The sequence below is a fragment of the Neolamprologus multifasciatus genome, chromosome 4 (assembly GCF_963576455.1).
Source record: "Neolamprologus multifasciatus chromosome 4, fNeoMul1.2, whole genome shotgun sequence".
NCBI lineage: Eukaryota > Metazoa > Chordata > Actinopteri > Cichliformes > Cichlidae > Neolamprologus > Neolamprologus multifasciatus.
Window position 1 is genome coordinate 24568375 of NC_140442.1, and position 12453 is coordinate 24580827.

The 12453-nt window shown below is 39.2% G+C and overlaps 1 protein-coding gene across 5 annotated transcripts in view; it reads left to right on the forward strand.

The window, feature by feature from the left end:
• LOC146520564 (myosin-10) overlaps nucleotides 1–12453 on the forward strand; it is a 61150-nt gene that overhangs the window by 33017 nt on the left and 15680 nt on the right. For 3 of the 5 annotated variants that reach the window (XM_085156359.1, XM_085156362.1, XM_085156360.1), the window contains exons 4-12: nucleotides 145–172; nucleotides 2408–2510; nucleotides 3972–4001; nucleotides 7377–7469; nucleotides 9341–9404; nucleotides 9904–10002; nucleotides 11267–11410; nucleotides 11530–11625; nucleotides 11800–11918. In XM_085156359.1, coding sequence (XP_085012485.1) covers nucleotides 145–172; nucleotides 2408–2510; nucleotides 3972–4001; nucleotides 7377–7469; nucleotides 9341–9404; nucleotides 9904–10002; nucleotides 11267–11410; nucleotides 11530–11625; nucleotides 11800–11918 — 776 coding nt within the window. The remainder of the gene's footprint in view (nucleotides 1–144; nucleotides 173–2407; nucleotides 2511–3971; nucleotides 4002–7376; nucleotides 7470–9340; nucleotides 9405–9903; nucleotides 10003–11266; nucleotides 11411–11529; nucleotides 11626–11799; nucleotides 11919–12453) is intronic. The other 2 variants (XM_085156361.1, XM_085156363.1) reach the window with 1 other exon arrangement.

A 12453-nucleotide genomic window follows, 5' to 3' on the forward strand; every position in this document is an offset into this window, starting at 1 on the left:
GCTCCAGTATTAGCCTGGTGAAAACTATTAAACTGTTATGTTCCATTGTATGTGACAGCTTAGCCATTGAATGCTATCTCTGTAAGTCAAAATGAATGACTAAACAAGAGATGCTTTCTTTCTTTTTCTGTTTTCTCTGAACAGACCGTGAGGACCAATCAATTCTTTGCACGTGAGTACTGCAACTCTTAACTTCTCTTTTCTACTTTTGTCTTAATTTCTTTCTTAGGGCAGATGGTTGAACTGGTCTTTAAGGTGGTTCTAGAGATCAACCAGCTTGATGGACTGGAAAATGAAACTGTCTCAAGACAAGGATTATATCGCTTCACCTTAATAGAGTTACATTATATAAAGACCGCTTGTCCTTGAAATGCCTTTAAATATAAGTATCTTTTACAGCTATGAGTACTTTACGAGGATTATTTATAGTATTTTTTTCCTGTGTCTTTTTATCTTCCTCTCGTCCTGAGTCATTTGGCCAGCTCCCTTTATTCTGCCATGTTCTATTTAAAAGTTGGTTTCAAATAGCTTTTTGCGGATGCTGGGCTTTTACAGCGGCTCTACCCAATACCGAGGGAGTTATGAGTGTGGTTTGGTGGCCGGCCTTCATCTTCTTTGGCAGAGGGTAATTAAGTGCCACTGTCTTTCTTGGGGTTTGATGCTGCCAATGAACAAATGAGAAGCAGTTGCAAAGTATGCCCTAAATTCAGAAAACTGCACCCCCTGTTGGTGAAAAGGCGCCCTTTTAAGAGTTTAGCCCCACAGTTTAGATCAGGTGTCGAACTCCAGGCCTCGAGGGCCGGTGTCCTGGAGGTTTTAGATCTCACCCTGGGTCAACACACCTGAATCAAATGATTAGTTCATTACCAGGCTTCTGGAGAACTTCAAAACATGTTGAGGAGGTATTTTAGCCATTTAAATCAGCTGTGTTGGATCAAGGACACATCCAAAACCTGCAGGACACTCAAGGCCTGGAGTTCAACACCTGCGGTTTAGATTGTCAGCCAGTTTAGAGAAACATCTCCTCCCCATCCTGCTCTAAGGAAAATTACTCCTGAAGAAACACAGATGAAAAAGGTTGCTTATGACCTACATTTATGCAGCTCTGTTGTAATATAGATCACTTTGATCCAGTTGAAAGGCCACCATGCCATTAAGCATAACAGTGCACAGCACAGAATTATATAGTGCATAGTTTAGAATAACATTTGGAGATCCAGGCCTTGTGTGAGCAGTCAGCGTCTGGTATGTAATGATGCATAGTGTTGTATAAATGGTCAAATGTGGCAAGAAACCATGCATTAACTACGTATGATGTTTTCCAGTCACTGGAGTTGACTGTAAAAGTAGGGTCTAACTGCATGAAAACAAGCCACAGAAATGTTCTTTTAATTGGATTCATCTTTAGGTAGCGCCAATTCAAAAGCCACTGTGTTACAAAATGTCCATATGGTACATATCATAGGACAGGAGAGGGAATATCCAGGAAGACTGAGACCTTGAAGAATCTCTCATTTAAGTTTTCAGAATCTAGTTCGACTCTCTAGCACTGAGATCTGTGAGAAAATGAGAGGCTAGACATAAAAATAGTTTCCAAAGTCAAAGGTCTTTTAAACCACATGCTTGGCGAAAGAGAGAATATACGAGAATACCAATGAATGATTTCTGGGAGACTTATTCAAAGAGGATTCATGTCTTCATAGTAAAACAATGAAGACATCAAACCACACTTGGATGAGTACCTGTTTGACCTATATTCCTATGTTCGTACACTGCACTCGAGGACTCGCCCGTGCAGTTCTAGTGTTGCAGCTAAAACTGCAGTGCGCAGCTAATAGTGAGTTAGACTAAAGCCACTGGTATGTAGATGGATGTAGTGTCACTGGCTTCTTTTCACTGCTGGCCCTGGTTTTCTGAGCTCCAGGACCCGACTGTGGGAGTTGCGGATGGCCGTGCCTGAACACAGCTATCATTAAGGACAGCCCAAAAGTGGGGTCTGGAAACTTTGGAGCCTGGCTCTCCAAACCACAGGGTTCTCTAGCAAAACAGACTGACAAACAAATGGATTGATTTTTACAAAAACAACAAGATAGCCTGATGTTTAGTCACTCTCTCTGTTTTCTTTTTTGTTTCTATTAATTGTGTCCTTGGAGTTCATCAAATCACTCTTAACCACAATAACAATGAGTGAAAGTTATCTTGGTTAAGGTTTTAGGGTTGTTTTTTCTGTACCTTGGTAAACTGTGGACAACTCATACATAATATTTCCTGTTATGTGGCTGTGCTTCACAAGGGAAACCTTGTAATTCAGGTCAGAAACAAAACCTGTTTGTTTCTCCCTTGTCATGTATTGGCTCATATTTTCTCACTCTATTCATGTGTATTTGTCTTTACTCTTTCATTTCAGAGGTGAATCAGGCGCTGGCAAGACAGAGAACACGAAGAAGGTCATCCAGTACCTGGCCCACGTTGCCTCCTCACACAAAGGACGCAAAGATCACAACATTCCTGTGAGAGCCGTACTGCCTACGTTTCTCCTACACTAAACATGGCCCCCTCTCCTCTAAAATTCAAATTTCATTGAAAAACTGGCTGGCTTTATCACTGTGTGAATTATCTCTCAAATTATTGCTGTGTTTTAAAAAATGTCAGAAAGCTTGAGAAGGTTGATTTCTGTCATACAGTGATTTTATCTTACAACCCATTAGTTTAGCTTGGCACAAATCAGGAAACAGCAACAGCCCGACTCTCATTTATTTAATCCATGCAAAAACTAAAGTGTAATTGAGTTATTTATGTGTAACACTTTTCTTGGCTGTTACCACCAACCTGCATGAACCTCTGCTGGTTTCTACTCAGAGGCAAATGGTAGTCTAGCATGTAATGCTCCATTAAAAGGTGAAAAGTCATTATATTGTGGTTTCTGCGTGGATTAACACACAGAGTAGTTCATTTGTGAGGTACAGTCACACTAGAGAAAACAGTGGAGACCGCGGCACCAAAGTAATTGTGTCTGGGTGCAATGAAATTTGTGATCTCACTGCCTTTGAAATGGTTGCTTCAATGTAGGGCACTGGGGGGTGAACATATACAGTCAGTTGCTGTAGAAAAAGTTACTTTGGTGGATCAAGACAGCAATAAAGCAGCAATAAGATGGCAATAAAGCACCCTGCCATCAATTTATGTTAACTGGGTATATTTAGCAATTACAGGAAATCTGTTTGTGATAATACACAGTAATTAATAGTCAGTGGTAAATTGGCAAAAAATTAAGCGGTAGTGTACATACACAGAAATTCATGCTATTTGCATTCAGAATCTGGGCACAACGTCATAGATGTGAATCTCAGAAATTCCTCCACAAAATAGTGACATGGTTGCTGCAGGATGGTGCTTGAATTGCAAAATGACAAACATACTCAACAACCTTTCTTTTCTGTTGGAGTACAACCAGTTAGCAACCAGCTGAGTCTAGGCCTCTAAAGCAAAGAAGCAAGTTGCAGTTTCTGCAACCGACTGACTCAGATTGATTGTAATGTCCCACTAGACGACAAATGCAGTCACCTAGCAGTCAACTTTGGTTGCCATATCTTCTTGCATTTAGTTATCGAACTTGAAAAAAATTTAATGCAGTTGTCAACACAGATTGCTATCCTGTTTTTACTCTAGTGTGACTAGCCATTTATTTTAGCTTTAGCCAATGCTAAGCTAACTGTTTTCTTGTTCAAGAAGCTAAGCTAGCTTCAGGAGACATGAAACTAGCTTAGCGCTCAGCTGTAAAGTAAACTTTTTTAATGCTGTTGTGTTCTACTTAATCCTAAAGTGCCTACCTCAGTAAAAGTTAAGCTAAAATGTTGGCTCTTGCTCGAGCGTTGGGCTAAGTTTGCACTGGTGTTCTCTTTCTCATGGCTTTTGTCTGACATAAGAGCTTCAGGTTTTAACACTTGTATTTGTTTATCCATAACAAACAGCCCGATTCTCCCAAAGCATTCAAACTACAGGCAAGTGTATCTCCAGCTTTTTCCAAAAACAGTGTGCCGTCCGTTTTGTCTATGTTTGTGTGTATTTGCATGCCCTTCTCTCTAAATCTCTGCTACTTCTGTAATGATGATGACGGACTAATCTAAGCTTCTTTCTTTATGAGGTATTTGTTTGTCTGGCTCGTGTTTTCACATGATTATTTGAAACCAAGTGAATCTGTCCGTCAGCGTGCAGGCTCACGATATTAAACACTTTGTTTTATCAGTTGGTTTGGGTTTATTAGAACTGAGGAAAACTGAGAGGTCTTATTAGAAACATCTGTCAGTCAAATACCTGTTGTTAAAGCTGTTCATTGAGCGCTACGGGAGCTTAAATGAACCCTTTCTGGCACAGTTTTGTGTTCTTATTCACAAAGAGCGTTGTGAAAATCAGATGACGGCCACACTAAACATCTCTCCTCAAACTTCGTGTTTCATATTTTGTCAGAGCAAATGTTTTTATTTCAAATATCAATGTGTAAATGTTGCATATATATTTCTGCATGTTTTCCTTTCGTTCGTTCCTTGATGCATGTTTGTAGTTTAAAGAGCATGATCACTGTTGTGATTGAATGTTACAGCCTCACATGGATTTTCAAATATTAAGCCACAGATACTTAGTACAAAAAAAACTCCCAAATTCCATCTTCTGTTTGTTGTGGTTTCTCCAAAACTATTTTCTGGCTCTCCTTGGCTCTGCTTGATTTATTTGGTAGCTATTTATCTTTCCCCCTAAACCAATATCTGATGTTTCTTTGTCTTCAGAAAATCTAATAACTGTAGAAAAAGAGGCCCTCGTAGAAGTCCAATAACCCGCTTGTGCAAACGCAATCTGAGTAAATGCCTGTTTAATATACTTTCAGTCGCTGAGAGTGAGTAGCTGTAACTAAGTGCCTCAGCGCTCCCTTGCCAGTGTACACCATCCACGCTTACATCCTTAATGCCGCTTTACCGCTGCGTTGCATTAGACTGGCCTCTGAGCGCAGGAATGTAGAGCCAGGGATTGAGGGGGAGCAAAGATATGAAGCAGGAGAGGAGACTGTAAGAGGAGTGAAGATGGAGGTGGTGAAGAGGTAAAGCAGACCTGAAGGGAGGAGACTATATGAATTCTCTCTGTAAGAAATATGAATGGAAATGCCATTTGTAAACGGATGTATGTACTGGTTGGAATCAGTTACTCACACTTTTTCTCAGTGAACCTCATGCCTGTCAGGATACGTGAATGGAGAACAGTTCCAGACAGCTCATTAGGCAGACATATGTAGCAGACTGCACACGCATACTGAAGCGACATATGAAGAGTCAAGCAGTTCATGATATTTGTATATTTTTGCACATATTATATTTCCATGTGTCGCCCATATGTCTGCTCAGATTGTTTAAACTTTAGTATTAACTCTACTCGAGCTCAGTATTTTTGTTCAGAAACCCTTTTTCTCCCTTTTGGTATCATATGGAGCGACAAGCTTAAAAGATGGTCTGCTAGAAATGCTTTTTTTTTCCACATTTTGACTTATTTGTCTCATTCTGCTCATAATTTTTGCAACACTGAGACTGCTTTTTGTGGAATATAGGATAGAGGATCAGGTTGCTCTTGTTCAGTCACCCAGCTCAGATCTTTTTTGATTTACCTTATTTGTTCTGTTTTACTCTTTCCTTCCTCCATCCGTGCTATAAGATAAAGTACTATTACCTCTTTGTCTTTGAAATATATTTGTGGGGCATTTTGTTTTGTTGCGGCAAGTGGACATGGGTCATGAGTCAAGCCGTGCCTGTTAAAGTTATGTGGTATCCGCCTTTAAACAGTAAGCTGCTGGCTCCCTGTTGTCTCTCTTTGCGTCGGTTTCATTTTTCTATTTAAAGTAGACCTATTGTGCTTGTCCTTGTTTTCAGTAGATTGCTCGAGTGGTGAATGGTCATAGTTTCTAATGAGGTCAGCAATTTCATAAGTAATGGCTTTGAGCCAAAGGCTCAGGCGTCTGACTGCTCTTGGTTTTATTCACTTTTTTCAAACACCGGGCTCTGTATGATGTCACGGAGCTGGGATGTCCCTAATTTGGTCATCTCAGACACGGCTCTAGCTGTGAGCGCAGAAGCCCCACCCAGTTGGCTTCATTAAAAATTCAATTGAATTATTTGAAATAATTGGTCAAAAATTAATTTAATTATAAATTCATTCATTCATTCAATTTGTTGAAAATTCAAAATATAATTAATTAATTGTAAGATGAGTTTGAGGTTCTTTTTTCCTTCTTTTTTGTGATTTTTTTTTTTCAAAACCTTTCATTTTTATGTCAAAAATCAACTTCAGTGCACTTACCATGAGGTTATGGTTTAGGCTGGGCTCTTAGATGCCTTAAAGTCAAGATCTGTAACATAGCCTGATTGCTGATTGGCTGGGAAAAATCCATGTCGTTCCAAGACCTCATGGAAAGGGGAGGGAGGCCAGGTTGGATGTCTGCTGAATTTAGCGAATGTGGTTTGCTAGAAATCATGTTTGGTAGACAAAGTAAAACAGAAAAGCTACTCTAGTAGAGTCCAAGAATGAAATTATGGCTCTTGAAATAAGCATAATAACTTCAGTTTAAGAACAAAGATGGCTACAGGTGGACCCATATTTTCTTTAATGGCCATTACTGACCAGCTTACAACAAGAGCCAGCTTGGCAGCAAGTTAGAGTTAAGGAATAACTTAATCTGTTCCCCATGAGTTATCAAAGTCCAGAGGAATATCGTCAGTAGATTTTAACCACTCTCTGATTTGCAGTAGAGGCTATTTTTGGGCTGTCATGCCCTGGATATAGGAGGTTATCTCATTTCTCCGGGAGTAAAAGGTTTCATAGGAATGTCTTTTTCCAAAACTGAGAGGAAGCCATCATTATCACAGTGTTGGCAGACTTTTCAGACATACGTTACAGGGTATATTATAACAACGAGAGGAATGCGAAGGCCGGAGGAAGCATCTCATTCATCAACCCAAGCTAATCACTCACTTTGGGATATGTGGCGAAACACCGTCTCTGTAGTGCCTTTGTGGTTTCACAAGTTCTCTAAAACCATTTGGTTGTCTTGGCCCCCTAAAATCCTTTCGAGTTCCCCAGAGAAAATTCACATTGTACTGCAATTGACTAAAGTAAAGCCAGCAGGGTCATGGTAAAGAGCTGGTTGTCTAAAGACTGGTTTAGCATATTGACTTTGCTACATTTCCTCTCTCTGCTTTTCGAGAAGATTTGATTTTGCCTTGCCAATTTGTGGATATTTTGGAAGACACAAAAAATAGCGATAACAAGAAAATATTCAGTTGCATAATGCACACGTTTGACAGCTAGTTGGCTTACCTCCCTTTCTTTCTCCACAGGGTGAGTTGGAACGCCAGCTCCTGCAAGCCAACCCCATCCTTGAATCTTTTGGCAATGCCAAGACAGTGAAAAATGACAACTCATCTCGCTTTGTGAGTTCACATTTCTTGTTTAAATGATCATTTTCCAGATTTAAACACATGTGCATGAACAGATATCCAGAAGGGAAAAACATCGAGTCTGTTATGAGGTTATAAAAACATTGTGTCTTCGTGTTAAACAGCTTTAGCATGCAATGTTAGATCCCACTCTAGGTTTGACATATGTTTAGTTACAGAATGTATTCAAAATGTTTCATGCAAAAACATCAAACATTTGAATCTTTATTTATTATTTTTATTTTGCTTCAACTAAGCATTTTTAAAGTGGTCTCAAGCAATAGTTCTCCAGGCTTTCTAACTCTTTTAGAGTTTTTCTTTTGACATTGGCTTCAGTCCAGTCCTTGTACCTGACCATTTCAGAAGAATGTTTTTGTTTGCTGAGCTACTTAACACTCACCTGTAAATCATTCAAGCATAAAAGAGTCACCTAACTCCACATGGGATGAGCCAATGTTGAGTCTGCACAATTTCAAATTATATCTTTAGGCACTTTGATACTAACAGCAGCTTTTGGTTAAAAATGCCATCAGCATGTACAGAGGAGGTGAAGGGAGAAGTACATCAGTGAGTGTGTGTAGCCATCTGTAAAGCACAGTGGAGGCTCTGTTGTGGTTTGGGGATTTTGTTTCACCATGCAGTACCGTCTGGAAGGTGGCACTGGCTTTATTTTTCAGCATGACAATAATCCCAAACACAGTGCCAATGCAGTAAAAGCATACTTGGATAGAAAAAGACAAAATGTAACTGTATTAGTCAACAAGAGCTTTAAATGTCAGTCAAGAAGCCTGCAGAACTGTTCCAGAAACTTCAGGAGTAAATTACGGCAATAGAAATTACAAAGAAGCTGCCTAAGAGAGTTGAGGTTGTGTTGAAGAATAAATGTAGTCATGCCAAAACTGACTCTCCATATTGCTAGAATTTTACACATTCTGGCTTAAGACTTTTGCACAATACTGTACTGCTTATACAGTATATAAAGGTCCAGTGACTTTACAGACTTGTACTGTGTTGAAAGCAATATGTAAACATTACTAGATCCAGATTGTTCAGAAAAATTACTAAAGAGCACATTCACACATGTTCAGGCTCTGTCAGGTTAAATGGGAGGGGTGCATTTCTGAATGAGGTTTTTGTGAGATTTTGATGGGCATGGTGGGTGGAATATTGTTACCTTTGCAGAGTACTGCAAAGTTTTCTTCATATTCCTCCATCTAGATGAGAGCAGTCTCGGTCTTCTAATCCAACTCACAAAGCTGTTTAATACATTTTTGGGGCTTTTCAGTTTGACTAATGCAACTTTGGAAGATTTTATAAAAATAAAAATGTTGTTTCGTAAGTGGACTGATGTCATGCTTCTAATATTCGCTTATTTCAGATCATGTTGAGATGAGTTACAGTGATCGCAACAATTTTCACTCTAAACATTTAACATTTTTTTGTGACTAAGTAAACAATGTGGTCAAGATTAACCACTATGGAGCCTGGGTCCTTGTGAATCACCCTCTGTCTGGGATGCAGAGCAGTGAATACCAGGAGACAGATGGGCACAAATATTCATGCACGCTTGCTCACAATCACTGTCAGGAAACCGCACACATGCCTGAGATTCTTTCTGACCTGTCAACCTGGTATTTCCTAATATAGACATTTTGTTCTTCACCACATTTCTGTCATCTGCAAGGACCTACAAGGTGGTACTTAAAACGCAGCTGTGCCCAGAGAGAGAAAAAATAAAGAGAGGACAGCTGCAAATACACATATACATAATAACGTATAAACACTCATGCATCACAGGCTTCGTGATTATCTGCGAAGTTCAACAAATGTCTTAATTTCTCTTAACAGTGTTTTGTTTCTTGCAGGGAAAGTTCATCAGAATCAACTTTGACGTCACAGGCTACATTGTTGGGGCCAATATTGAAACCTGTATCCTTATTATTTGCAAGGACTAAAGAAGCAAAGGCATAAATCAATGTTTAAAAATAAAACAACGCAGAGCAGGCCTAAAACAGAGGATGCTCACTGAGATAAGAGAGCAGTGAAGGTTGTATGTATCACCAGAGCTTGGGCTTAGCCACAAGAATGTAATTTCCCAGAATAAACACGATGACACTGAGCTATAGAGAAGCAACACTGTTATTGTTACTCCTCATTTTTATGTGTTGTTATTCATGGGGAGAAATCAAATACACAAGTCTAATTTTTTAGGTGAAATTTCTGTGTTCTAACACAAAAAAAAGTTAAAGATAGTTTCCCAACTTATTCATAGGCCTCCGCTGGAAACAGAGGATTACCAAAAATTGCAAGAGGTAAACCTTTCGGGTCAAACTGCATGTGGCAAAACAGGAGCTTCCTCATTAGTAGGACCACAGAGTCATGTTTTAGTTTTGTGATTTCCTTGTCAGGACTTAACTTTTGTTCTCAGATCTTCTGGAGAAGTCAAGAGCCATTAGACAGGCCAAAGATGAGAGGACCTTTCACATTTTCTATCGCCTGCTGGCAGGGGCTGGAGAGCATCTTCGAAGTGAGTGTCTGTGCACTGCTTTCAAAGCACGGGCAGTGAGAGTGAACTGATTTAATTGGCGTGCTGTTAAAATTGTAGACAAACAAGGAGTTGGTCAGAGTTTCATTCTAAGTCTGACTTCATTTAATATATGTATACAAATGAACTTGCTATTCAGCTGGATCATTGTGCTGTTCCTGGCTTTTCCCCCTTAGATTAAGAGATGAAATCTTTGTTTTATTCTGATCGCCTTGTTCTTCTGTCTCCTACTGAACAAAGATTACAGCCACAGTCGGACACATAAATTGTGTCAGAACTGGGACCTCGCAGTAAATATTTTAAAAAACTAATATAAACAGATTCACCATAAATAATCAAATCACTTAACACAGGATTAGCTGTACTTGCCTTGATACTGCAATAAGAGCATTAGGAAGCTCAAGATATTAGTGAATGTCATAAAACTAAAACATCTGAGACAAATGTTAGAACTTTCAAATTCCAAGTAAAATCTTGTTTACCGCTTTTTTCCCCTTGAAAGCCAACTATGAGTAACCCTTGAAGCTCTTTCCTGAACTGAGAGCTTCTGTCATATTTTACGCCTGCTTATATAACAGAATGACTGGCAATCAGAAGTTAACAAAGATGCCCATGCAGCTACTCTTGGAAAAACACGGAAACTATTCTAATACCAAAGCTTCAAAACTTGCCATTAAATGTAGAGTGGAGGTCATCAAATGTTGTGTTTATGGGGGAAAGAGATGAAATGTATATATAGTATCATCCTGCCCTGGATCACCATCCAATAGAATTTCCATGCAGAGTTCTGCAGATGCATTTTAGATGTACACAGTAAAACACCAACAAATGCCTATTGTGCAAAATTAAGCAGATACCCACTGATCATTAATATTCAGAAAGGAGCACTTAGATGTTTTTAATCACCTTAAGTCCAGCCCCAACACGCTCACTGCTCCAGAGCCCTCCAAACTCCAGAAAAAACAATTAAAGTTGCTTTTACCATCATCCTTAATTTAACCTCCTAAGACCCGAACTATTCCAGAGCATGCATTTTTGATTTCTCTTTGATATTTGGGCATATTGGGGCCCAATTATTGTAAAAACAAAGAATTACCAGATTTTGTTTTTACCTTCTTTTTGTTTTTAAGAAAAATGAGAGCCACGTATGAGGATATTCGTTTAAATGTTTGATAGAACAGTGGCAGTATAATGAAAATATGTTCTACGGTATAAAGAACATCTCTTTTTTCCTTTCCTTCTTTAGCGGATCTGCTCCTCGAAGGCTTTAACAACTACCGTTTCCTGTCAAATGGTAACATTCCCATTCCGGGCCAGCAGGACAAGGAGAATTTCCAGGAAACGATGGAGGCCATGCACATCATGAGTTTCTCCCATGACGAGATTGTCTGTGAGTGATAGTTCCATCTGTGCTCCATTCCTTTGGAAATTCAGGTTCCTCAGACACTGCTTTTCCTCAGGCGTTGTCTGGCACTCAGTAAGGTTTTTATCTCCTCCTGTTTTTGTCAGGCATGTTGAAGGTGGTCTCTGCAGTGCTGCAGTTTGGAAACATTGTTTTTAAAAAGGAGAGAAACACAGATCAAGCTTCAATGCCTGAGAATACAGGTAAACGACATCCAGTCGAAATAAACAAACATAACTCTTCTCACAGTTTCTGATTTTAAAAAGCTGTTAAATACAGCAGGTTTATGTAAAAAAAAACTTTCACTGTATTCTTTATGATTTGATTTCTGTTGTATATAAATTAGTGGCATGGTTTGTTTTCCCTACTTCTCCCAGCGGCACAGAAGCTCTGCCACCTGCTTGGAATGAATGTTATGGAGTTTACCAGAGCTATCCTCACCCCGAGGATCAAAGTGGGGCGAGACTATGTGCAGAAGGCACAGACCAAAGAACAGGTAAGGTGCCATCTATGGCCAGGTTGTACTAGCTTACCAGGAAGTCCACCTGGAGGATATATTTGTAGTTCTAGCCTTGTAGTGTATGGGCCAGATCACCAGACCAAAGCAAAATGGAGAAGATGCAGACATCCACACAGAGCGTCACGTTTAACCTCTGATGACGTTTTTGTCACTTTGTCCCAAGCGGACCGTTGCACCTTCCCAGAAGATTAGTGTAAAACTGTGAGAATAATTAAGCAAATCTTCTCATTATTTAATTGAATGTCAGGAAATCATGACAGATTTTCTTAAAAATGTTTTAAATCTCAAACTTTTCAAGTAGTTTTTATTGCATGAGCAGCATTAAAATCCTCAGAGCTGGAAACCAAAGTCTGGAAACGTTTTAGATTCCCGATTATAAAACATCCAAATCAGTAATCAGTTTAGTTGAATTTTAAGTTGTTTTTATAAGAACTTAATAAACTAAATGTTTTATAATAGCTATGTTTGTATTCCGTTTTTGTCTTTTTGTTTGCAGCTGAAAAGGTTAATT